The following is a 21,187-nucleotide window of genomic DNA, read 5'->3' on the forward strand; positions in this document are numbered from 1 at the left end:
GCAACGCTTCAAAGGGACAAGCTAAATGATTTTTGACAGCTAAATATGAATTTAAAGAACAAATTTTTCCTTAAAACATGGACTGTAACTCCTCCAATGTAGTACAACGGACAGCAGTACGTAGGTTTTCATTTTTACATTTACTGATATTGAAGCAAAATTAAAATAGATAAACTATAAAACAGGCCCTGTGATGGACTGATAACCTATCCAGAGTGTACCTTCCTCTCCCCCAATAACTGCTGGGATAGGTTCCAACTTCTTGTGGTCCTGAATTGGTACAAATGGTTTTAAAAAATGGATGGTTGGACAATAAAACAGGAAGAAAACTAAATAAAGAATACAGTGGGTACTCAACCTGTTAACACTGAACAAAAGTTCCTTTTTTTTTTTTAACCAGCATTCCCCTCAGCAAGGGTCAACTGACTGCCGACAAATGTGTAAGTGCATGAAAGCTTTGTGCAAACATACAGCAAAGACTGTTCTGTCAGGATGCGTCACCTGATGGGTGTGTGAAGCATGAACCCGTTTATATTTGCTCTGACACAAATACTTCAGTCTGATGACGTGAACTGATGTTACTGCCCTTCATCGTTAAAGTTAAAAGATGTAAACAGGTGCAGTAGTAAATAAATTATCCTTAGATCCTCTAAAGCAAGTCCACTTCTTTTTTTTTTTTTTTTTTTTTTAACAGTGATGCAATATAAACTTCAGATCTTATCCATTTTGGCAAATGATAAAAGTTTACATTTAAAAACAGGAAATCTTACAAAAGTAAGAGCAGACTTTTTTAATAAGTAAATGAAACAAACACCCATGTTTACATGCCAGCTGAAAACTGTTCGCTTTAAATGAGCCATACGCTACATTTCCAGTCTTCTAACAAGAAAATCTTATAAACATGTCCCAAAGATGCAACATTCAGGCAATTAATGAATAGATAGATTTTATTCTCAGGCAATTTCTTTATGTAAGACCTTGCTTAGTGCTTTTTTGCACTTTGGCTTTCACATTCTGCTTCTGAGACTTCTGCATCAGAGCCAAAGTATCTCGCTTCTCGATTTTCCTGAGCAATTTCTTCTTCATCCTCTTTATCTTTGTCGTGTTACAGATCTGTAAGACAAAAACAACAGAAGGTTGGAAGCTACTTTTCAGCTACCGGTGATTATTTGGACACGGTTTCATCCTTTTGTGAAATACTGCAAACTGTTTGAGCATCGTCAAAGTAAATGTGGCTGATATTATTCATGCGTGCAGGTTTGGTTAACACTTACCACTTGAACAACCTCGGCTTTACGTTCATTTTCTGCACGCCGTTTGAGGTTTTCCTCTCTTCTTTTCCTCTTTTCCTGATAACACAAGTGCCGCACAGTTCATTCCAGGTGCTACTTCATAGACATTGCACATATCATGCACATTTTTGTCAAAATACCTCTTTCTTTTGTGCTTTTTCCTCTTTCAGTTTCAATGAATACCGTTTCACAAGCTCTTTTTCCCGCTTGGCCTCCATCTTCTTTTCCCAAGATGTGCACAATGGTTTGTCTCTTACCAGCGAAGAGAACCTGAAAGACAAATTCCACATTTGTCAGGATAACAAAGCAGACAGGTGATTTTCCAACAGTGTTTTCTGTACCTACATATCCACACAGATCATGAGTGCAGCTCCATACTGCTGCTGAATAATAAATTGATTTCTTTATGAAAACAAATCTCAATATTATCTTTGGTCCTTGAAATGAACTATCATGCAATGGAAATTCGTGTTTAAAATACTAAAGTTTATATATGGCAGCATATAGTATAGTACATATTAGAGATCCGTTTCAGAAATGTGCAGCTTCAGGAGGCTGGTTATCCATCAGATTGCTGCAGGAACAAATTGACTAATAACAACACAATAAATGAAAAGTAGTTTGTGGGTTCAAACACCTCTGCTTGTTGCGGTCCTTCCAAACTCTTCCTGATTTGGGTTTCCCCAGGGGTACTGCCGGGATCTGTTTGGCACTTTGGGCTAGATGGGGTTTCTTCTTTGGGACCGTCTCGGAATTCGCAGGTACCGTTTCTGCTGGTGCAGGTCTGGACAGGTGATCCTGCAGACTGCTGTCGGCTTTCTCTGTGTCCGCTGCTGCAGCCTCGGCCACTGGCTCCGGTTCCGTGGACTGCTCTTCCACCGGACTCTTTAGGTTCTGCTCCAGATCTACCCTGTTTTGTTCTTCTACTGGCGGCAGCTCTTGGAGGACAGACCTCCTGGTCCTTCTGCTGGGAGTCTTCAGAGGGGTTTGCGATTCGAGCAGTACAGCAGGAGTCCGTATTCTACGGCCGCTCCGGGTCCGTCTGGTCTCCGCTGGCTTAGCTTCTTCTTGTCTCGGTTCGGAGGTGGGATTTTCCTCTGACATTGTTTTCGCTCGCTTCGACATAATTCGTAAATTAAAGTTACAACAACATATAACTGTGATGAACTCCTGGACCCACGTGTGACTTCTCACCAGCGTTAACTACGTCATGTTGTTTCCGGTCATGAGATGATGACTAATATCTGACACAATATCAGATTACCGCCGCCTATAGGTGGGAAGAAGATACTGCAAGCTTAATTTTCAATTGAATGAACAATCTAATTATTATCTTTCCTTAGCATAATATTAAAAAACACGTCATGCTAGATCCTGATTTTATTCATCGCTAGTAAAATATATATAAAACAATTTATAATACTTTATACATTTGTTTCATATATTTAAAGTAACAAACTACAAAGACATAGCAATGTTTTATAAATGCACTCAATGCATTCATTATTTCTATCATAATAATGGATACAGTTGAAGTTGAAACCCCAATATTGTATAATGATACAATATTTTTTCACTATGTATAAATAAGTGCAAACACACAAGCTCATTGAACTCTGTTTTTTTGAAAACTGTTTTTTTTTTATGTTTGAGTGTGTGATGGTAATACACACACACACACATGTGTGTGTGTGTATATATACACACACACACATATATATATATATATATATATATATATATATATACCTTGCTGAACCAAATGCAGCAAGGTGTTGTGTGTGTTTGAGAGGGATGGGGTGGGGGTTGTCAAAAGAGGTATGTGTAGTCAGGGTTCACATCTCAGACCACCTCAGAGAGGGACACTGAACCAGATCTGTGTTGTATAAATTTCTCAACCAGCAAATGCATATTTAGCTTACACATGGGTGTGTGATTACTAATTTCCAGTGCAAAAGATTTTGCTGTATATTGGCCAAGGAGAAAGCAATTTCTCAGCTGTATATTGTGAGGGTCCTTGCTTACTGTTATGCACACCAGAAAATGCATGTCAGATGTGGGGTTACTTTATTAGCCCTTTTAGTGTCCAGTGGTGTCAGGCAGGGTGGAATGTTATCCCCTGTTTTATTACATTTACATGTAATTGAGTTGTCTATGCACCCTGCCTCTTGCCCAATGATTGCTGGGATAGGGTCCAGCCTATCCAGCCTTTATTGTACTGAGAGACTGAATGTTTTTAATGAATGAGTTGTCTATATCAATGAAAGCATTTTTAGCATGGTGAACCACTTTATATATACAGATAACCTTGTGACCTTCAATCCCATTAGTGCTATACTGGAGGAGCTTCTTGGTATCGCGTATGTACTGAATATGGTGTCCAAAATGATCGAAAGTAGAATACCAGCATGAATGCTGTGTTAATTTACAGAAACCACCAGTTTAAACTGCTCAAATTTACAGTATTTGACCTTCCAAAGGTAAGACTTGAGGTTTGTCAAAAGAATAAACACTTTGGTCATTTTTAAAGACAGGGGCAATGATTATTATGTACATGGACATTTATATGCACAGGCAAACACGATTGCACATAAATGTAGCTTTTGCTCTACTAAAGTGAAAGTATTCTTGTTAAAAGCTCATTGCACAACCCTTCACTCAACCCATTTATTTATCAAAAAATCTGCCACGAGGAAGTTACATGTTGCAAACAGTGATGGTATGATAATAATGCTGGAGATTAGTTAGTTAGTTAGTTAGTTTATTTCGAACAAATGAATGAAAATAAGAAAAGAAATATATACGTACATACCTATACATACATATGTACATAAACACACATATACATACATACTAATGAAGAATAATCAGATTCCCAGAAGTGCGGGTGTCAGTTTGTCTCTGCAGAAGTGAGAAAACTCAAAGCACTGCTAATAAGTGTGATATTTAAGCTTATGCAATGTCTGAAAAAAAATCCACAAATAGTATCAACCTCGAAGATCTATCTGCATCGACCGATCCTGCTAATGTTTATTGCTAATATTTTCCACTGCTCCTTACCGCTTGGATAAAGTGGAAAACACCGCCACCTACTGACCAAATGGCAAAGCTGCACCTCCTTATCACATGATTTCACTTCCGTAACTCATGATGCTTATTGAAAACACCACAGTATACTGAGGGAAGTAGGAGCCGTGGTTGTGTCCAGGTAACTGCAACTTGGCGAAAGGCTCTGAGAAACATCTGAGACAGATTTGCTACAGGAACGCAACAGAAGGACTCATCAGGAAGCTCAACATGTCTCTGCTCACAGCTGGAAGCCTGCTGCTGCTGCTGCTCTTTGGTCAATCAGTGAGTACATCTCAGTTTTCAACCATGTTCAAAACACTTCAGTAACTTTACCTTACACCATATGTACGTTAAAGACCGCAAATACTAAGTCTGTTTTTATTTATTTATTTATTTATTTTGTTAAACACTTGCTTCATTTCCTCGTTGTACTTTTTTGTTTGTTTGTTTTTAATCTAACAAATACTGAGTAATGTGTATAAACCTTTATCTGAGGTTAAATGCTGATCAGAGCAAATAACTGACTTGTTGTTGGCAAGCAGTTGTCTGACACATCCCAAAGTCACCTGAGGATCCATCCCTGTGCCATAAAAATATGAATCTTCATTGGGCACAGTGCGAACTGCCTTGTGTGCAGAAATGATAGATTCTGTGACTTTTTTACCTGCAGTTTGGGGCACCTCGCTCATTCAGTGTGGACTATAAGAACAACTGCTTTCGCAAAGATGGGAAAGAGTTCCGTTACATATCAGGAAGCATCCACTACAACAGGATCCCCAGAGTCTACTGGAAGGATCGGCTGCTGAAGATGTACATGGCAGGACTAAATGCAATCCAGACGTAGGTTCACTTCCTGATTCATCCATTCTCTGCACCCTGACTGTAAGGTCAGGAGGAACATAATAACCTGGTCAGAGAATCAGCTTATGTATGTGTATATATATATATATATATATTTATATATAAGCGAAACTGGACACTCACAACACATTTAAGTAATTATTTGCATAATCCTGACTCTTTAATCTCTTTTCAGCTACGTTCCCTGGAACTACCATGAAGAGTTTCCGGGCCGATACAGTTTTAATGGAGATAGAGATGTAGAGTATTTCCTTAAACTGGCCCAGGACATTGGTTTACTGGTCATCCTTCGGCCAGGACCCTACATCTGTGCAGAATGGGACATGGTAAGAGTAGATTTGTGTTTTATTCCATTTCTTTATTCATTATTCATTTTCAGAGCCAAGTAAGTACCGGTAACTTAGAAATGAACAGGCTTTTCTTAGGCACTATGTAGACCAGAGAGTGAAAACCTGTTCTGGTAACTGCAGAGCTATATCACTCCATGTGTATGGGGATGAGACAGTATTAAATAAATTAAAATCACATGTTGATTTCAAGCTAATTTTTTACCGTATTTATTTTTTTTACAGATAAATGTAATTTAACATTATTTATTAGGCTCTCTGTATTAAGATATTTATTTCTTGTCCTTTCTTTTGCCTGTCTTCTGACCATGCACATTAGAGAATCCTTTAAAAAAAATATTTGTAAGTAGTAACTCAGTTAAGGTAAAGTTGAGCTCAGGAATTCATCCTGTTGGAAACCAGCTGATAAGAGCAGTTTTAAGTCTGTGGATTTGGCTCTTATGAGTTATTACTACATGATTACAATAGCATAATAGCTTTTGACTGTGTCTAAATAAACTTTTAATAATATGACTGGATAATAAAGTGCAACAGGACCTCTTTTAGTGTGATAACATGACATAATATAAAAGTCTACTTTTCACTAACTTCACAAACACAAACTCCCAGTTACAGCCACAAAAGTGAGTGGTTAAGCCATTATATATATATATATATATATGTATATTTTTTTTATCTTAGGCTTATAACCATTGTACCAGCCTTTCCCACGTTCCTTTTAAAGCCGCTTGCAGCGTGGACTGTCTGATTTTTGTACGCACTTCCATATATGTTCCAGTTAACAAAAACCAACAAAATGCATGAAAGTGGTCAAAAAATCATTTTATCCTGTCTCACACCACCTGATATGGATTTCCAACAAAAAAACAAACAAACATGACCTGTCTTCCCTCACTGTTCTCACCCTCTGCCAAAAGCTAAATAACAGACTTCAAATAAAAATCCATCCGTGTAATATAACCTAATATACTAAAATATAATACAAAAAATTATTTAACTTCCATAACAGCCATTTCTCATAAAAGAAAAAAAAAAACACAAATGGCCTCTACACATATTATTAAATGGGACATTTCACTTGATGATGATGAAGTATCAGGTCATCACCAAATAAAGTGATACCTGTCTTGCCATGCAACTTGTTTACTGTGCATTACAAAAGCTATATTGTTTAAATTAGTTGATATTTCATCTTATTTTTTGTGTGTGATTTTGCCACTCAGGGTGGTCTACCTGTGTGGCTTCTACAAAAGAAAGACATTGTCCTGCGATCTTCAGACCCAGGTGAGAAGCAGAGACAAAGAGGATGAGTGATGAAGACAGCATCTCACATAACGCCTTAATATGTGTGCATTTCAGATTACATTGCAGCTGTGGATAAATGGATGGGGAAGTTACTGCCCATGATGAAGCCTTACCTCTATGAGAATGGTGGTCCTATCATCACCGTACAGGTGAGTGTGCAGACCTGAACTCATTCCTGTGGGTTTAACCTGGTTACACATCAACACAAGATTTGACATGATGAAGAAAACCTTTTCATCTCACATTTGGTATATTTCCTACACGGACAGGTGGAGAATGAATATGGAAGTTACTTTTCTTGCGACTACAACTACATGCGCCACCTGAGCAAACTGTTCCGATCTCACCTGGGCGATGAGGTGGTGCTGTTCACTACAGATGGTGCGGGACTGAACTACCTCAAGTGTGGCTCAATACAAGGTCTTTATGCCACTGTAGACTTCGGGCCAGGTAAGTCTAACTCAGTTTTTGTGATTTAAAGCAAACATATGCTGTAAAATAATAAACGCTTCAAACGCAGGGTTGTAAGGTAAAATAATCTCATGTTCTTGTGTTACGGTAGGATTTCACTTGACTGAGAGTCCTTAGTCTGACTGTGGCTTCTAGACTCTGTCTGTACGGGCTCATTGACACATTTCAGTGGAGTCAGACATGAAGAGGAAGTTGTTTCATTTAAAATGTGCTCATCTTTTCTTTCTCACCCAAACAGGTTCAAACATAACTGCAGCGTTTGATGCACAGCGACATGCTGAACCTCATGGACCTTTGGCAAGCATCTTCCCATCATATTATGCAAAGTCTGATTTTTTAAAAAAACCAAAAAAAAACCAAAAAGGTACTCATAAAGTTACTTCTCCCATCCCAGGTGAACTCTGAGTTTTACACCGGCTGGCTGGACCACTGGGGATCCAAACACTCTGTTGTGTCATCTGCTGCTGTGGTCAAAGCCCTTAACCAGATTCTTGCTGTGGGAGCAAATGTCAACCTGTGAGTTTTCAGATTTCTGTGATGGGATTAGACGTACCAGTGTGTTTTAATCTGATGTGTAGTCTGATGGCTGATTAACATAACTGTGTATTAGTGTGTATTAGAGCCTGAATTATTGTACATAATTAGTTTTTTATAACTATTGATTGAACACCTTATAATGTGCTTAGTTGCTCTGATGACCAAAAGAAACTAGTTCACATCTTCTTACTGCATTTAATCTTGAATTATAGGATCACATTTTTGGATCAGTGAGTATTTCTGCCTCACTTTCATTCTTCCACCCACAGGTACATGTTCATAGGAGGAACAAACTTTGGATACTGGAATGGTGAGTGCATTGAAAGAGCAAAGCTATGTGAGTCGTTTCCGAGGTACACGTATAACCATCTGTCTTTAACAACCTTAGGTGCCAACTCACCTTACACCGCACAGCCTACAAGCTATGACTACGATGCTCCACTCACAGAGGCCGGAGACCTCACAGAAAAATACTTTGCCATACGAGAGGTCATCAAAATGGTATGAACACAACCTCCAGCCTTCAGCAGTGAAAGTAACTGAAAGCTTGCCATGTTCATATAAACAGACGGTAGATTATTAAGCATTTTCCTCTTAAAATAGTACCGTGACATACCGATGGGACCAATACCACCAACAACCCCGAAGTATGCGTACGGCGCTGTTCCGATGAAGAAGGTAAGAACTCAGATGACTATGTTGATATAATTTAATTGTACTTTCTTGTCCAAAAGATCAGTTTATATACAGTTGTGCTCATATTTATTCATACCCTTTCATTAAAGAAGGAAAAAACAGCTGCCTGTAAAATAAGATGAAATTGACTAAAGTAATAATAAATAAAGATTTTATGAAAATAATTACATTATTTTCTAATTCTGGTTCAATAGAAATATTTTTTAAAAAAAAGCAAACAAATAAGATAATTTAGTACATATTACATCACTCATAAGCTAATATTTTGTTGAACAATCCTTTAATGTTTCCGCTACAGTCAGGTGTTTTCTCTTCCTCTCAGTCAGACTTCTGCACCTGTTGACAGGTATTTTGCCCCACTGTTCAACAGAAAAGTGCTCTCATTTGTCCAGGACCAAATTTGTTTTTTTCTTTTTTTTTAACTCAATTAAATGAAAAAACAGTGTCTTATGTTACAAAATTATATTTTTTGCAAATTTTTAGTTCTTGTTCCTTTTTTAAGTCTCCAGTTATTTGAGTGACTGTTGTAAATTCAGTATTTTCTTTAATGAAAGGGGATGAATACATATGAGCACAACTGTATCCTTATAATCAACTCTTGACTTATGATTTTAAATTGTGAAGGAAAAATAGTAAAATGTGTTCATTTTCTACCTGTAGCTCCAGACTGTATTGGACGCCCTTGAAAAGCTTTCTTTCTCTGGTCCTGTAAAAAGCATGTATCCTCAGACTTTTATAGACCTGAATCAGGTATGTTTCAGTCTTTGAAATTTAATCCAGTTCAACATTATTGGTCCTCTTGTTAATGGATCTGTGTTGGCCCTCTAGGCTTTTGGTTACATGCTCTATAGGACGACTCTACCTGTTAACTGCAGCAGTCCAACTCCTCTGTCGTCCCCAATGAATGGTGTCCACGATAGAGCGTATGTGTTGGTGGATGGGGTGAGTCTTATTGTTTGTCTTCAGGTGTTATTTTCTGGGCAATGGAAGCCCTATTATTCAGATGTTGTCTTATAGTTGTTGCTTATCTCTATAAATCTCATGTCAGTTAAAATTAGGATGAGTAGGTGTGTCTTGTGTAAACATTTTACAGGTGTTGTGCATTTTAATGATGTGGTATATCTCATACAGTACAAGTTTTGTATCTTATCCCTAATGTAAAAGTAGTTATTGATTTTATGTTATAAAATTGATGTATTTTTCTTAAAGATGCAGTCAAATAGTAGCAAACAATGCAAGAACCATTGTTGGAAAATACACTTAAATGTGACCCACTGTTCCATTAGTCAGCTGTTAACCAGTCATCAAAAAAGTCTTGATTAGATTGATTCATTTTCTATTTGTTTCCATCAGTTATGCTGTTTTAACTATTTTTATTTCCAAGACTGCCGTAGGAATTTTTGAAAGGAACAAAGTCATAACTGTGAATGTGACTGGGAAGGCTGGCAGTCAGGTGGACATACTGGTGGAGAATATGGGCCGAATCAACTATGGAAAAGACATCAATGACTTTAAGGTTTTATTTCAGTTACTTTTCAATTATAAAGTTTGTTCACTGAATCATAAGTCTAACTAAGTCTCGCTGTCTCGTTTGTATATATAGTATATCACATGCTAAAATGCTTGAAGACTTTTAAAATAATTTGGCATTTAGTCAGTTTTGCAACTTCTGTTTTCATATTACAGGGTTTAGTGTCCAATTTGACTCTGGGGAGAGACATTCTCACCAGCTGGACTATGTACAGTCTCAGCATCGATGAAGCAGTCAGCCAGGGCCTCCTCGGAGAAAATTCACCCACACTGTCAAATCTACCTCAGCCTGCTACTCTTTCTGGTCCTGCATTCTATGGGGGAAGTTTCATAATTCCCGACGGCATCCCAGACCTCCCTCAGGACACTTACGTTCGGCTACCCAACTGGAGGAAGGTTTGTAACCCAACAAGACAATCTGGCTGGATTGACACTTTAAATGCAATATTATTTTCTTTGTGTTTGCAGTTTTTATTTCACCAACACTTGTGACCCAGGTTCAGCACAAGTACACTAATTTCATGTATTTGAATATGGTTTTTTTTTTGTTTGTTTGTTTTTTAGGGGCAGATCTGGATAAATGGCTTCAATTTAGGTCGATATTGGCCCACTCGAGGCCCTCAGGTGACACTTTTTGTCCCTGCTAGCATCCTCAGCACAACTGCACCCAACAATGTGACTGTTCTGGAACTGGAAGGAGCTCCTGGCAACTCCCAGGCGTGGACTGTGGAATTCATTGACACCCCAATCCTAAACGCAACTGTCCCATCTGGCTACAAACAGCACTGGAAGTTGTATGCTAAAGAGGACCTACTGTGATGATACAGAAATTCTGCTGCACAAAAGGAGTCGGTTTGCACTAGACTCGTATGAGCCAAAAAAATGAGCACATATTGAGTGAATTTTCTTTGTTGAATTTTCCTGTTTTTAAAATCTGTTATGTTAAAGGGGGTATCATGTGTGGCATAATATCAATTTATTGCCAGATCTTATATTTAAGTATGCGAGTCTCTACCTCACTGATTCTGTCACATATATTCAAATACTTTTCTTGTCACTTCTCAAAGGGATTATTTGCTATAAAAGCCATGCTGTTTTATCAAAAACATTTAAAAAATTAAAGTTTTATTTTTTTTATGGGCTACCCACACCGGGGATGTTTTCAGAATTTACACTTAAGGGACTGCTGATTGGTTGCTTTTGTTCATTCCGAAATTCTTAAGGACTATGACTTTGTTTGAATGCCTTATAACACCAAAAAATAAAAAAGTGATTTGATAATATTTCAGTGTCATCATTATAATAGGCAGCTGTTTGTATAACCATACAAATAGCTAAAATATGGACAGCATTTTATGTGATAATTATGTTTTAGCAATAACATCTCGGATGTTACAATGGCCATTTAAGAAGTTAGCAAAACCAGAAATTGGTAATATTACGCTTGTAAAAAGACACAGGTCAGGTTATAGATAACATTACACTAATATAGTCCAATTGAAAATTGATTATAAAAAAATATTGAACCCATGGGAAGTAAATAAAACTGATGTCAAAAACAAGTCTTCAGACTACCACATCAGATTCCTGGTCAAAAAGTCTTCCATACAGGGGCTTTTCTGGGAAGTAGTGCCTGAGCCATGCAGCCCAGCACTGTTGAAGATAAAAATAACAATGCATAAAGTTGTGCTCATATGGATTCATCCCCTTTCATTAAAGAAAAGGCTGAATTTACAACAGTCACTTAAATAACTGGAGACTTAAAAAAGGAACAATAACTAAAAATTTACAAAAAGACAATTTAGTAATATAAGACATCATTTTTTCATTTAATTGAGTTGAAGAAAGAAAAAAAATAAATTGGTCCTGGAAAAATTAGAGTACTATTCTGTTGAACAGCGGGACATAATACCTGTCAACAGGTGCAGAAGTCTGACTGAGAGGAACAGAAAACACCTGACTGTAGCGGAAATATTAAAGGATTGTTCAACAAAATATTAGTTTATAAGTGATGTAATATGTACTAAATTATCTTATTTGTTTGCTTTTTTTTTTTTTTTTTTTTTTTAATATTTCTGTTAAACCAGAATTAGAAAATAATGTAACGATTTTCATAAAATTTTATTTATGATTGTTTTAGTCAATTTCAGTTTATTTCACAGGCAACTATTTTTTTCCTTCTTTAATGAAAGGGTATGAATAAATATGAGCACAACTGTATATATAAAGCTTGTTTTTAGGGGATTTGGGATATCTCTTCTTATTATTTTGAGAACACATATTGAACAAGCAATTCAGTATTTCAAAATGTATTCAAACAAAAGGTTGACTTTTACCCCACACCACTTTTCACATTATAACGATAAAAGCTCCATTAGTTATTTGCTAGTCTGTATTAAACCAAGGAAAACTTGACCAATCTACAATAAAACACTACCCCACTAGGTGGCAATATGCAATGCTCCGTGTTTGTGTAGTTTAACGTCGTAAAAGAAGAAGGTTTACTAACGTAGAAGAAGAAGGCTTGCAGCATAATTGTCAAGAGGAAATAGAAAAAAATAATGAAAGCCTACTGGAAATTTACTGACCTAAGAAGATAAGGTCAGTAATAACTAGTTTTGTTTAACAATAAAGAATGTTGATGAAAACAACGCAATAATCCATTGCTAAGTTTTGAGTTAAATGCGTCGATGTTTACGCAGCTTGGTCAGCGAAAGTATGATTGGCGCTAGCTAGCTAGCTAGCTAGCCGCTTGCTGACTACTGACTACAATTTGCAAAATTGATAATGATGGTTTCTTTAGTTGCCGCTTAAAATAAGACGTTTTTTTTTTTGTTGTTTGTTTTTTTATTAACAGCTTCTCATAACTATCATTTATAACTCACTGGCTACAGTATGACTGCAAGACTGAATGCAATTAACCAAGCTAACATTGACCTGAACGTCATCTGCAGCTTGTAAACGCTTCTGTATTTATACGTCGATAGAAATGGGAGCAGCGTGGTTGAATAAAATGTAATATTCAAGTTTACAGAAACTGACAGCAATTATTAAGCATGTCACTGTGACGAGACTGATGTTAGCTTCCGATTCGCAATATCTGTAAAGGGCAATTCCACTGAATTTTTCGGAAACTAGACTACATTAGGACCAATCTGCCAAAAATGTCATTAAATGAGCCTTATTTGCATTTTCACAAATAGAATAAAGGATTCACAAATCAGACACTTTATTTTCTTGAATCTACAATAGTATGTGGAATTTTTCAGTTCAGGTTTGAAGAGTGTAAGTGTTGTAGTTTTTTGTTAGGACCTGGTCTAATTTTCCTGGTTTCCCAAAAATTCAGTGGAATTGCCCTTTACACATATTACGAATCGGAAGCTAACTTCAGACTCGTGTCACTGTGTGCAAACCATAGACTGTATATGAAAGATGGACGGAGCCTCCGGTGGTTAAAAGTGAAGCCTATGCGGAAGTGCATAAAGCTGCAGTTCCCCATCCATCCGCTAGGGGCTGGCTGCAAAACAGAGCAAATCCCCATAGACTCCCATGTTAAAAAAGCCAACTTCACAGCAAAAATAAACATGTTTACAGCCTGGTTCAAAAATCCATTTTCAGTTTAATAGGTCAGGTTTACCTTCATGACAACTGTGGGGGAAGTGAATTTTTTTCTAACTCGCCCGTTTAAAAGTAATTTAATCTCGAAGTTTGGCATATTTAGGGGCGTGTCCTTTTGATTGACAGGTACCCGATTTCCCGCTTCAATTCAGAAGAACGTCGAACAATCGCGGTTTTTTAGTGACTTAGCTTTAGCCCGCTTACCTGCTGTTAGCTGGTTAGCTCCTGTTAGCTCAGGATTAGCTTGGTTAGCTCTTAGCTACAGAAAGCTCAGAGTTCGTTCAATGTCAATCAGCTACCATGACGCTTACAGCCCCCCTCTCAGCTCCACCTCTTTGCCCATATATGTATTTTCCGGGCGAGACGACACGCATGCCTCTGGCAAAATGGCGAGGGTATGAACCGCCCACCGAGCTTCAATTCAGCTCTTCAGAAACCTATGAGTAACGTCACAGAGGCTACGTCCATCTCTATGGTGCAAATAGCAAGCATCATCATCACACCAATAGCGCCTTCCTATGGCTGGAAACCAGACCTAGTTTAATTACTTATTTATGTGTGGGTGTGTTTTTCATTTTTATGTTTCTAAGTCAGCTCTGAAAACGAGCCGTCTTCATCCAGACCATGGTGGATAATCGGTATGCTACAGCCCTGGTCATCGGCTCGGTGCTGAGCCTGCTAGCCACAGTCTACCTCTCTGTGGCTGTGGGAACTCAGCACTGGTACCAGTACCGCAGCCCAGTAATCAAACAGGGCACCAACATCTCGATGCTCAAAAAAGACTTCATTTGTGGGGAGTTTGATGACAAGCCCTGCAGCAACAAGACCTACATCTCTATGTTCCTGCTGAATGGCACTCTGGGACTGTGGTGGAGGTGCATCCAGGTGCCCTCCAAGTCACACTGGTACAAAGAGCCAGGTATTGCTGTATGTTCAGTGTGTCATGTGTTGTTTTTAGTAACTGTTCTCTTCACAGCAATGAATACTCACAATACATATGTTGTAGTTACTTTCCATGTATTACAAATATCAAATACTGAACATGTCAGGCTACAAAGATTGCTAGTGTAGACATGGTTGCATGAATGAGGAAAACTGTTAACTTTAAAGTTTATTTGCTACTAACCAACATATTTTATGTTTGAATCAGGCTCGTAGGAGGATATTGCTCTCAGCTGTTTCTAATCCAAATTTTAACCTGAGATAATGTAATTACAGAGGTGTTAGTGGCGATACCCTCATATATTTATCATCATGGCTCAGCACAAAATCAGTCCACTGTTTGCCAGCTGTATTTACCCCAGTAGCTAAGATTATCTATGCAGCCCTGCTACATCAGCTGTATCATTTTTCCACTCAACTCTTCACCAAATTAGTACAACTCTTCCATCGCCTTGGCCACTGAGATATACAGCCAAATGTTTTTCTAAGGTTAATGGAGAGTGGTTAGCAAGCTAGTGTAAACCAGGTTAAACTTTTTGAAGAACTTAAGCTCAAGTCATTTTGATGGTCTGTTTCCTGAATTTGGTCTTTGTAGTCCTGTAACTCTGTTGAGTGAAATTGTCTTTTAACTTGACACATGTTTAAAAGTTTGATGTAGTTAGGTAGTTGTTACATACTTGATGCCATAGGTTGGTCATTCAAAGTTAATGCTTTGTCTTAAACTTTCCTATAACATTTCAGTGTTTGTCAGGTTTGTCACAGTCTGAATTTCTTTATAAATAACTTGAACACTGAACTGTTAGATGGTCCCACTCAACAATTAAGCAGCATCGTTGTTAGTCTTTTCACTTATTTTACTAAACTGTTTTAAACCACATATAACATGTCTGAGCGTACCTTGAAATTAATTTTATGCAGATTTTAAGTTGCTCCATTTTTATTTAAAAAAGAAAAGAGGAGCAAGTTAACTTCCTACTTTAGCTACATTAGTTAAAAGCCAAGTTATGAAAAAAGGGGGAGTGGGAATGAAGAGGGAGTTGGAAGATGACCTGAGGCAAAGGCAGTGGTAGCCCAGCAGAAAAAGGGATGTGCAACCGCATTGGCTTGCAAATCGAACTGAACACACTACCTATGTCATATATGTACCTTATCTGGCTTCAGACCTGAGAATCAGATAAGTCTTGAAGTGAAAACTCAGTGTAACTATTTAGCAAGTATTCAGGGTCCTCTGGAGTTTATCCTTTAACAGATAATATATACTATACTAAATAAACACATACATACTTTAAAACAAGGGGAAAAGGGAAAAAAAGAATCACCTATAAGACCTGGCATGATGATAATCATTTTAACTAGTGTCTTAATCAACAGATGGCCATCATTCAGACAGTGACGTCACAACACAGCCTCCAGAGTGTGATCACCAAAGTGGATGCCCAGGTAGTTTACAGTATGCCAACTACAATTTCCAAGTTACTGTAGTGCTACTGTTTTTTTTTCCTCCTTTTTTTATTGGCTCTGTTTGTTTTAGGAGAAGGATATTCAAGAAACTGCAAAGATGTGGTGTGTCCTTCTGACATGAAAATATTTCAATACTCTAACTTGTGCCATTCAGCTTACAGGTTATTTTTATGTTCTTTAAATTTAAATGATCTGTTTTTATCAAGAATTTTAAAAGCATAAAATTTGAAACCGCAGCGTGTATTTTATTCAGCAGAGGGTTATATGAATATGTGAATTTGCATATGGCAGTCATGCTGCATAAGCAATGAAGTGTGAACGACAAAAAAGCATTTTTTGTGCCACCCCAGTGAGAGATTTTGTCTCAGCCTGGACGCCTCAATAAAATGGAATTGTCCGGCTGTGGCAGTGCTGTTTTATCAGCCCTTGTTGTCATAGTTTTTCCTCCAGTGAGTTTCATAGAAGAACACCACTTTGTTAGATTGCAGCTTGTTCTGCTTCAAAGGAGAAGAATCAAGCTCCTGGAAGTGGGAAATTTGTTCACATACTGCTAAGCTCGGCTCAACAAGGATGCGGAGTAGAACAACGGATCACCATTGGCTGCTGTAGTCAGAGATGGTGGAGCTGGAATCTGCAGGATGAGATAGATACAGAATGAGAGGCTGATACTGGCAGTCTGTCCTGATTGGTGCTAGAGAGGAAAGGTGGGAAAAAATTAAGGGAAGCAACTAGCTGGTTAGCAGCATCTGAACTTTTTAAAGAAAATCCTTACTTTTAGCACATTACTAGCTTCAAATCGATTTTTGTCTTTATTTCTGATAGATAAAAATCCATTTTAACTTTAAATTAGCCTTTTTTTAATGAACATTACATACATACCTGCATCACTGCCAGAGATAAAGCAGTGGTTATTTTTGTATAAACAAACCATATCTGTTGCTCACGCCAAAGCCTCTGTTGTATTGAGATGCACTCACTAGTCTCATATACACCTTATTATTGTTTGTTTAGTCTCCCTTTTACCTTCAGACCTGCCTTTTTTTGGATTGAAATCTGGTGACGATGTAGCCCATTAGAGTATAATGACCCTTTTGTCAAGTTCAAGAAACCAGTTTGAGATAATTTGAGCTTTGAGACGCACCGTTACAAACCAGCAGGCTGAACCGTTGCTACAAGACAAAATGGACCCATGCTTTCATGTTGCATCAAAATCTGTCCCTACCATCTGGATGTTGCAACTGAACAGAGACTCAAGATTTTTTTGTTGGGCTTGTGTGAACTGTTGTCTCAGTTTCTTGTACTTAGCTGACAGGAGTGATACCTGGTGTGGTCCTCTGCTGCTGTAACCCATCTGCCTCCAGGTTGCACATGTGCATTCACACTTGGTGATCTGCATCCTTTGGTTTTAACTGGTGGTTGCGTTAATCTTTTCTTTCTGTTATCTCCAACCAGTCTGCCCATTCTGCTCTGACTTCTGACATCAACAAGACATTTTTTCTCTCCCCCACAACTACTGCTCACTGAGTACTTTTCTCTTTTTCAGACTATTCTCTGTAAACCCTTGAGATGGTTGTGTCCAGGTAGATCAGCAGTTTCGGAAACACTCAGACCAGTTTCTGAGTATTTCAGAAACTGTCATGGTCAATGTCACTTAAATCCTTTTTCTTGTTCATTCTGAAGAATTGAAGGCCTGATTTGAATTTCAAGTCATCTTGACCACGTCTCTACATGTCGTAATGATTGAGTGCCATGTGATTGACTGATGAGCCATTTGTGCTAATAATCAATTGAACAGACAAACAACTCATTTGGATTTCTGCTTTGACTTTAGACCCCAAGATGGAAACGCTTTGTGTGAGCTTCACTCTTCCCCAGCAATTCATCCCAAAGTACAAACAACCTGGAAACCACAGCGAAGAAGATCTGCTTAGAACGTGTAAGTCTTACTCCCTTCTCCTCTCAGTGTGGTGATAACACGGCTTGATTTTACTCAGATGTCCCTTTAAACAAACTTCCATGTGCTGTTTTAGGTACACTACAAATCAACCTTTAAGCACAGCTGATTTGTATTCAAATGAAAACATTGAGCAAGTTGTTGAATTTCTTGTCTTCATGCAGTTTTTAGTTTTTATATATTTTGTTGCAAATTTTCAAACTGTGCAATATGTAAATAAAAATAGTATTTTATTTATATTTAACACAACGTAAAAGGTTGGTACGTGTGAATTCATATTTTAAGACTTTATCCTTTCATGACTTTCTTCGTAGACTTGTGGAGGTGCCAGTTTCTTCTGCCCTTGGTTTCATTAGCACTAGTCTTCCTCAGTGGCCTGATAGGGGTCTGTGCTTGCCTGTGCCGCAGCGTCACCCCTACATTGGGTGTGGGGGTGCTCCACTTTCTTGCAGGTGAGATAAAATCCCCCATCTAATCTCTTTATGTGACCAAAAATTTTAAAAAAAGAAATGTCTTTTGATAGTTTTTTTTTAAAGAAACCTTGAATACTCACTTTATTGGGAAAGGAGATGGGTTTGTAAGTTGGAGTGATTTCTTTGGGTTTTTTTTTTTTAAGCTATGCTTTATTAATTATAGGCATTAGGGCTGTGACAATATGCTTTTGTCCTGATTTGATTCGATTCAATTCCGATTTTTTTTTTGGGTGCTGATTCTATTTATATTGCCATTCTCACAATTCTTTGATATTGCTGATTTTTGTAGATTAAAAACAAAAAAAATGTATAAAATATATTTTGTAAATGTATTTTGCTCGTCATTTTTCTTGATTTCAGTGAGGAAAAAACAACACAGTAGCCATACCATCATTCTGTTACTGTAATGCCCAAAAACAAGTAAAAAAAATCAATAAAAATAATTAAAAAAGACAAAATCTTTAAAAAGGATTATTTTTATTTATTTGGAAAAAAAATTGATTTTAAAATTGTGAAGCAAAAAAAAAAAAAAATCCCGATTTTCAATTTTTCGATTCAATTTTCCCACCCCTAATAGGCATGAACACCAGCATGTTGAACATTACAAAGGGTTTCTGTTCATCTTCTAGTTTGGTCTCTTTTTGTTGCTGTTCTTCCTACGAGACTTGTTTTGTTTTTGCAGAATAAAGATCTGTCCTGCTCGTATAGTGAGCTTATTTCACTCCATGTTGGAAGTTGATAAAAGCAGCTTTCAAATAGTACTTGAACTTCTACAGCTATAGACGGGATTAACTACTGGAAAACTAATACAAGATGTTGCATTCCTGTCCTTCAGCTAGATTTCCTGTAAACTATCTTATTTTACTGAACTCTCTTGAAAAAGGGGGTTCTTCTTATTACATTTAGGAAATGATATTATCATCATCATCATCATCCTACTGACTTGTCATTTCTCCTCTGCTCATCAGGTCTGTGTTCTCTGGGTACCGTTTGTGCTTTCCAGGCAGGAGTCGATTTGCTCTATAACAGTTACCCAGAATCTGTAAGGGCTGAAGGCTCATGGGGCTGGTCTCTCTACCTCGCCCTCATCTCCTTCCCTCTGCAAATGATGGCAGCTGCTCTATTCTTATGGGCAGCTAAAAGTCACCGGAAGTCTTACACCCGCATGACTGCTTACAGGGTAGCATAAAGGACATAAAATATCTGAAAATGTCCTAAATCCTTTTTCTGGTTAAAGAAAGGTGTAAAAAATATAGTGTGCAGGTTTCAGGTTTTCACTTGTCTAAGAATCTTCTAATAAATAAAGCACAGGGTATCACCAGCCAAAATGAATTGCAGAAAAGTTAGCAGCTAATCATCATAAGTGCTCACATGTCAACGTTATGTTTTTGAGAAGCAATATCTCACCTTTGCCTTTATTTTTTTTTCTTCATCTTCCTCCTGTATCTTACCTAAAGCATGTTTTATTAATATTTTATCTTTTAAGTTTTGGTATCAACTTTTTTTATGCTGCATTTTCTTTTCTTTTTTTACTGCTTTGTTTTTGGTTGCCATTGCTTTTTAAAGATGCTCACCACGTTGTCCTTATCTCAGTTCAAGATTATAAACTTGCATTGCCAAGAATTTTAGACCGGGAGTAAACTAAGGCAAGGTAGCTATCTCTGTAAGAGGAAAATATCATACATGCCTTTTTATTCATGTGGGGGTTTTTTTTGGGGATTTTTTTCTTTGCCTACGTTTAAATATAAAGCCTTTGCTCTGCATGCCTTTCAAGTTGACCTTTCCATCATCTGTGGTAATTGTTCATTTCAGCCTGTGGTATATGCTGACTAAATGTCATGAAATGTCAGTCACTAAAAATGGAACCACTCACCTTCCATTGTCACTTGTTGATGGATCCAATATGTATTAACACAATTAGTTTGAATTTGTTCAAACTGAATTGACTTGATGCCACTAGAGGAAACCTGTGACCTTCAGCACAAGTATTGCTACTGCCATTTATGTACATTTAAAAAAAAAAAGAGGTTTCACTGTTTAGAGGTACTGAAATGTCCCAAGTAATGTATGTAATCAGCTTTTTGAACCCCTTTAATTTGGTTTAATCATATAATTAACTAATGTGTGCAAGTTTGTATTAGTTGATTTACAATTTTGAATCATTAGAATTTCTCATCTGTCCACACAAGTAAAAATTGTGATGTTTTTGTGTCACAATATTTAGTTGCACATCACATGTGGATAAACTCATGTTTTGTAAATGTTTGTATGCATTCTGAAGTACACTGTTGTATTGTTTTGGCATCAATAAATTCAACATTTATGCACTTTCATAGCTGCTTTTATGGTCATCTGTTTGAAAGTGCTATGTTAGAGTTAATACTTTACATTTCCTTTTATGAAAACAACCATCTGCATGGTGTCCCTGTGTGAATAGGCTGTTTTTCTGGCCAGTCACAAAAGGCTGGTGTAATTGTAAGATGGTGCCTTACAGCAACCCGAGCAAGCGTTAACAAAGGATGCAAAGCACAGGATGAAGATTTCAACCATTTCTTAAAATATTTACTGAAATATCAAGTAGACTTAAACAATGAGCATGTGAACGAGTATAATTTCTGCTTTTATTTATTT

The 21,187-nt window shown here is 37.4% G+C and overlaps 3 protein-coding genes across 5 annotated transcripts; 2 read left to right on the top strand and 1 right to left on the bottom strand.

Annotated features, from left to right (window-relative positions):
* Positions 1 to 819: 819 nt before the first annotated feature.
* Positions 820 to 2,479, bottom strand: ccdc86 (coiled-coil domain containing 86). Its single transcript, XM_079265104.1, has 4 exons — positions 1,930 to 2,479; positions 1,433 to 1,562; positions 1,275 to 1,349; positions 820 to 1,113 (listed from the first exon to the last, which is right to left on the bottom strand). Exons 1-4 carry the CDS (start codon positions 2,415 to 2,417, stop codon positions 967 to 969), a joined length of 840 nt encoding a protein of 279 aa, XP_079121230.1. The 5' UTR covers positions 2,418 to 2,479; the 3' UTR covers positions 820 to 966.
* Positions 2,480 to 4,589: 2,110 nt separating this feature from the next.
* Positions 4,590 to 11,156, top strand: glb1 (galactosidase, beta 1; the record flags this gene model as incomplete). The annotated part of the gene is made up of 16 exons (XM_079238390.1): positions 4,590 to 4,643; positions 5,032 to 5,201; positions 5,398 to 5,548; positions 6,793 to 6,853; positions 6,929 to 7,023; positions 7,144 to 7,324; positions 7,584 to 7,642; positions 7,740 to 7,861; positions 8,152 to 8,192; positions 8,271 to 8,383; positions 8,486 to 8,560; positions 9,239 to 9,328; positions 9,407 to 9,520; positions 9,963 to 10,094; positions 10,265 to 10,504; positions 10,673 to 11,156. 16 exons carry the CDS (start codon positions 4,590 to 4,592, stop codon positions 10,925 to 10,927), a joined length of 1,953 nt encoding a protein of 650 aa, XP_079094516.1. The 3' UTR covers positions 10,928 to 11,156.
* A 1,429-nt stretch (positions 11,157 to 12,585) lies between these two features.
* On the top strand, positions 12,586 to 20,879 carry cldnd1b (claudin domain containing 1b). Of its 3 annotated transcripts, none has more exons than XM_079264918.1 (6): positions 12,586 to 12,709; positions 14,321 to 14,645; positions 16,040 to 16,108; positions 17,961 to 18,065; positions 18,398 to 18,535; positions 19,525 to 20,879. In XM_079264918.1, the coding sequence occupies exons 2-6, from the start codon at positions 14,351 to 14,353 to the stop codon at positions 19,743 to 19,745; spliced, it is 828 nt and encodes a 275-aa protein (XP_079121044.1). In that variant the 5' UTR covers positions 12,586 to 12,709; positions 14,321 to 14,350; the 3' UTR covers positions 19,746 to 20,879. The 3 variants fall into 3 exon arrangements, with proteins under 3 accessions (XP_079121044.1, XP_079121046.1, XP_079121045.1); XM_079264919.1 differs by having other exon boundaries at positions 12,601 to 12,709; positions 14,317 to 14,645; XM_079264920.1 differs by lacking the exon at positions 16,040 to 16,108.
* Positions 20,880 to 21,187: the final 308 nt, after the last annotated feature.

Source organism: Telmatherina bonti (assembly GCF_933228915.1).
Source record: "Telmatherina bonti genome assembly, chromosome: 3".
Lineage (NCBI taxonomy): Eukaryota > Metazoa > Chordata > Actinopteri > Atheriniformes > Telmatherinidae > Telmatherina > Telmatherina bonti.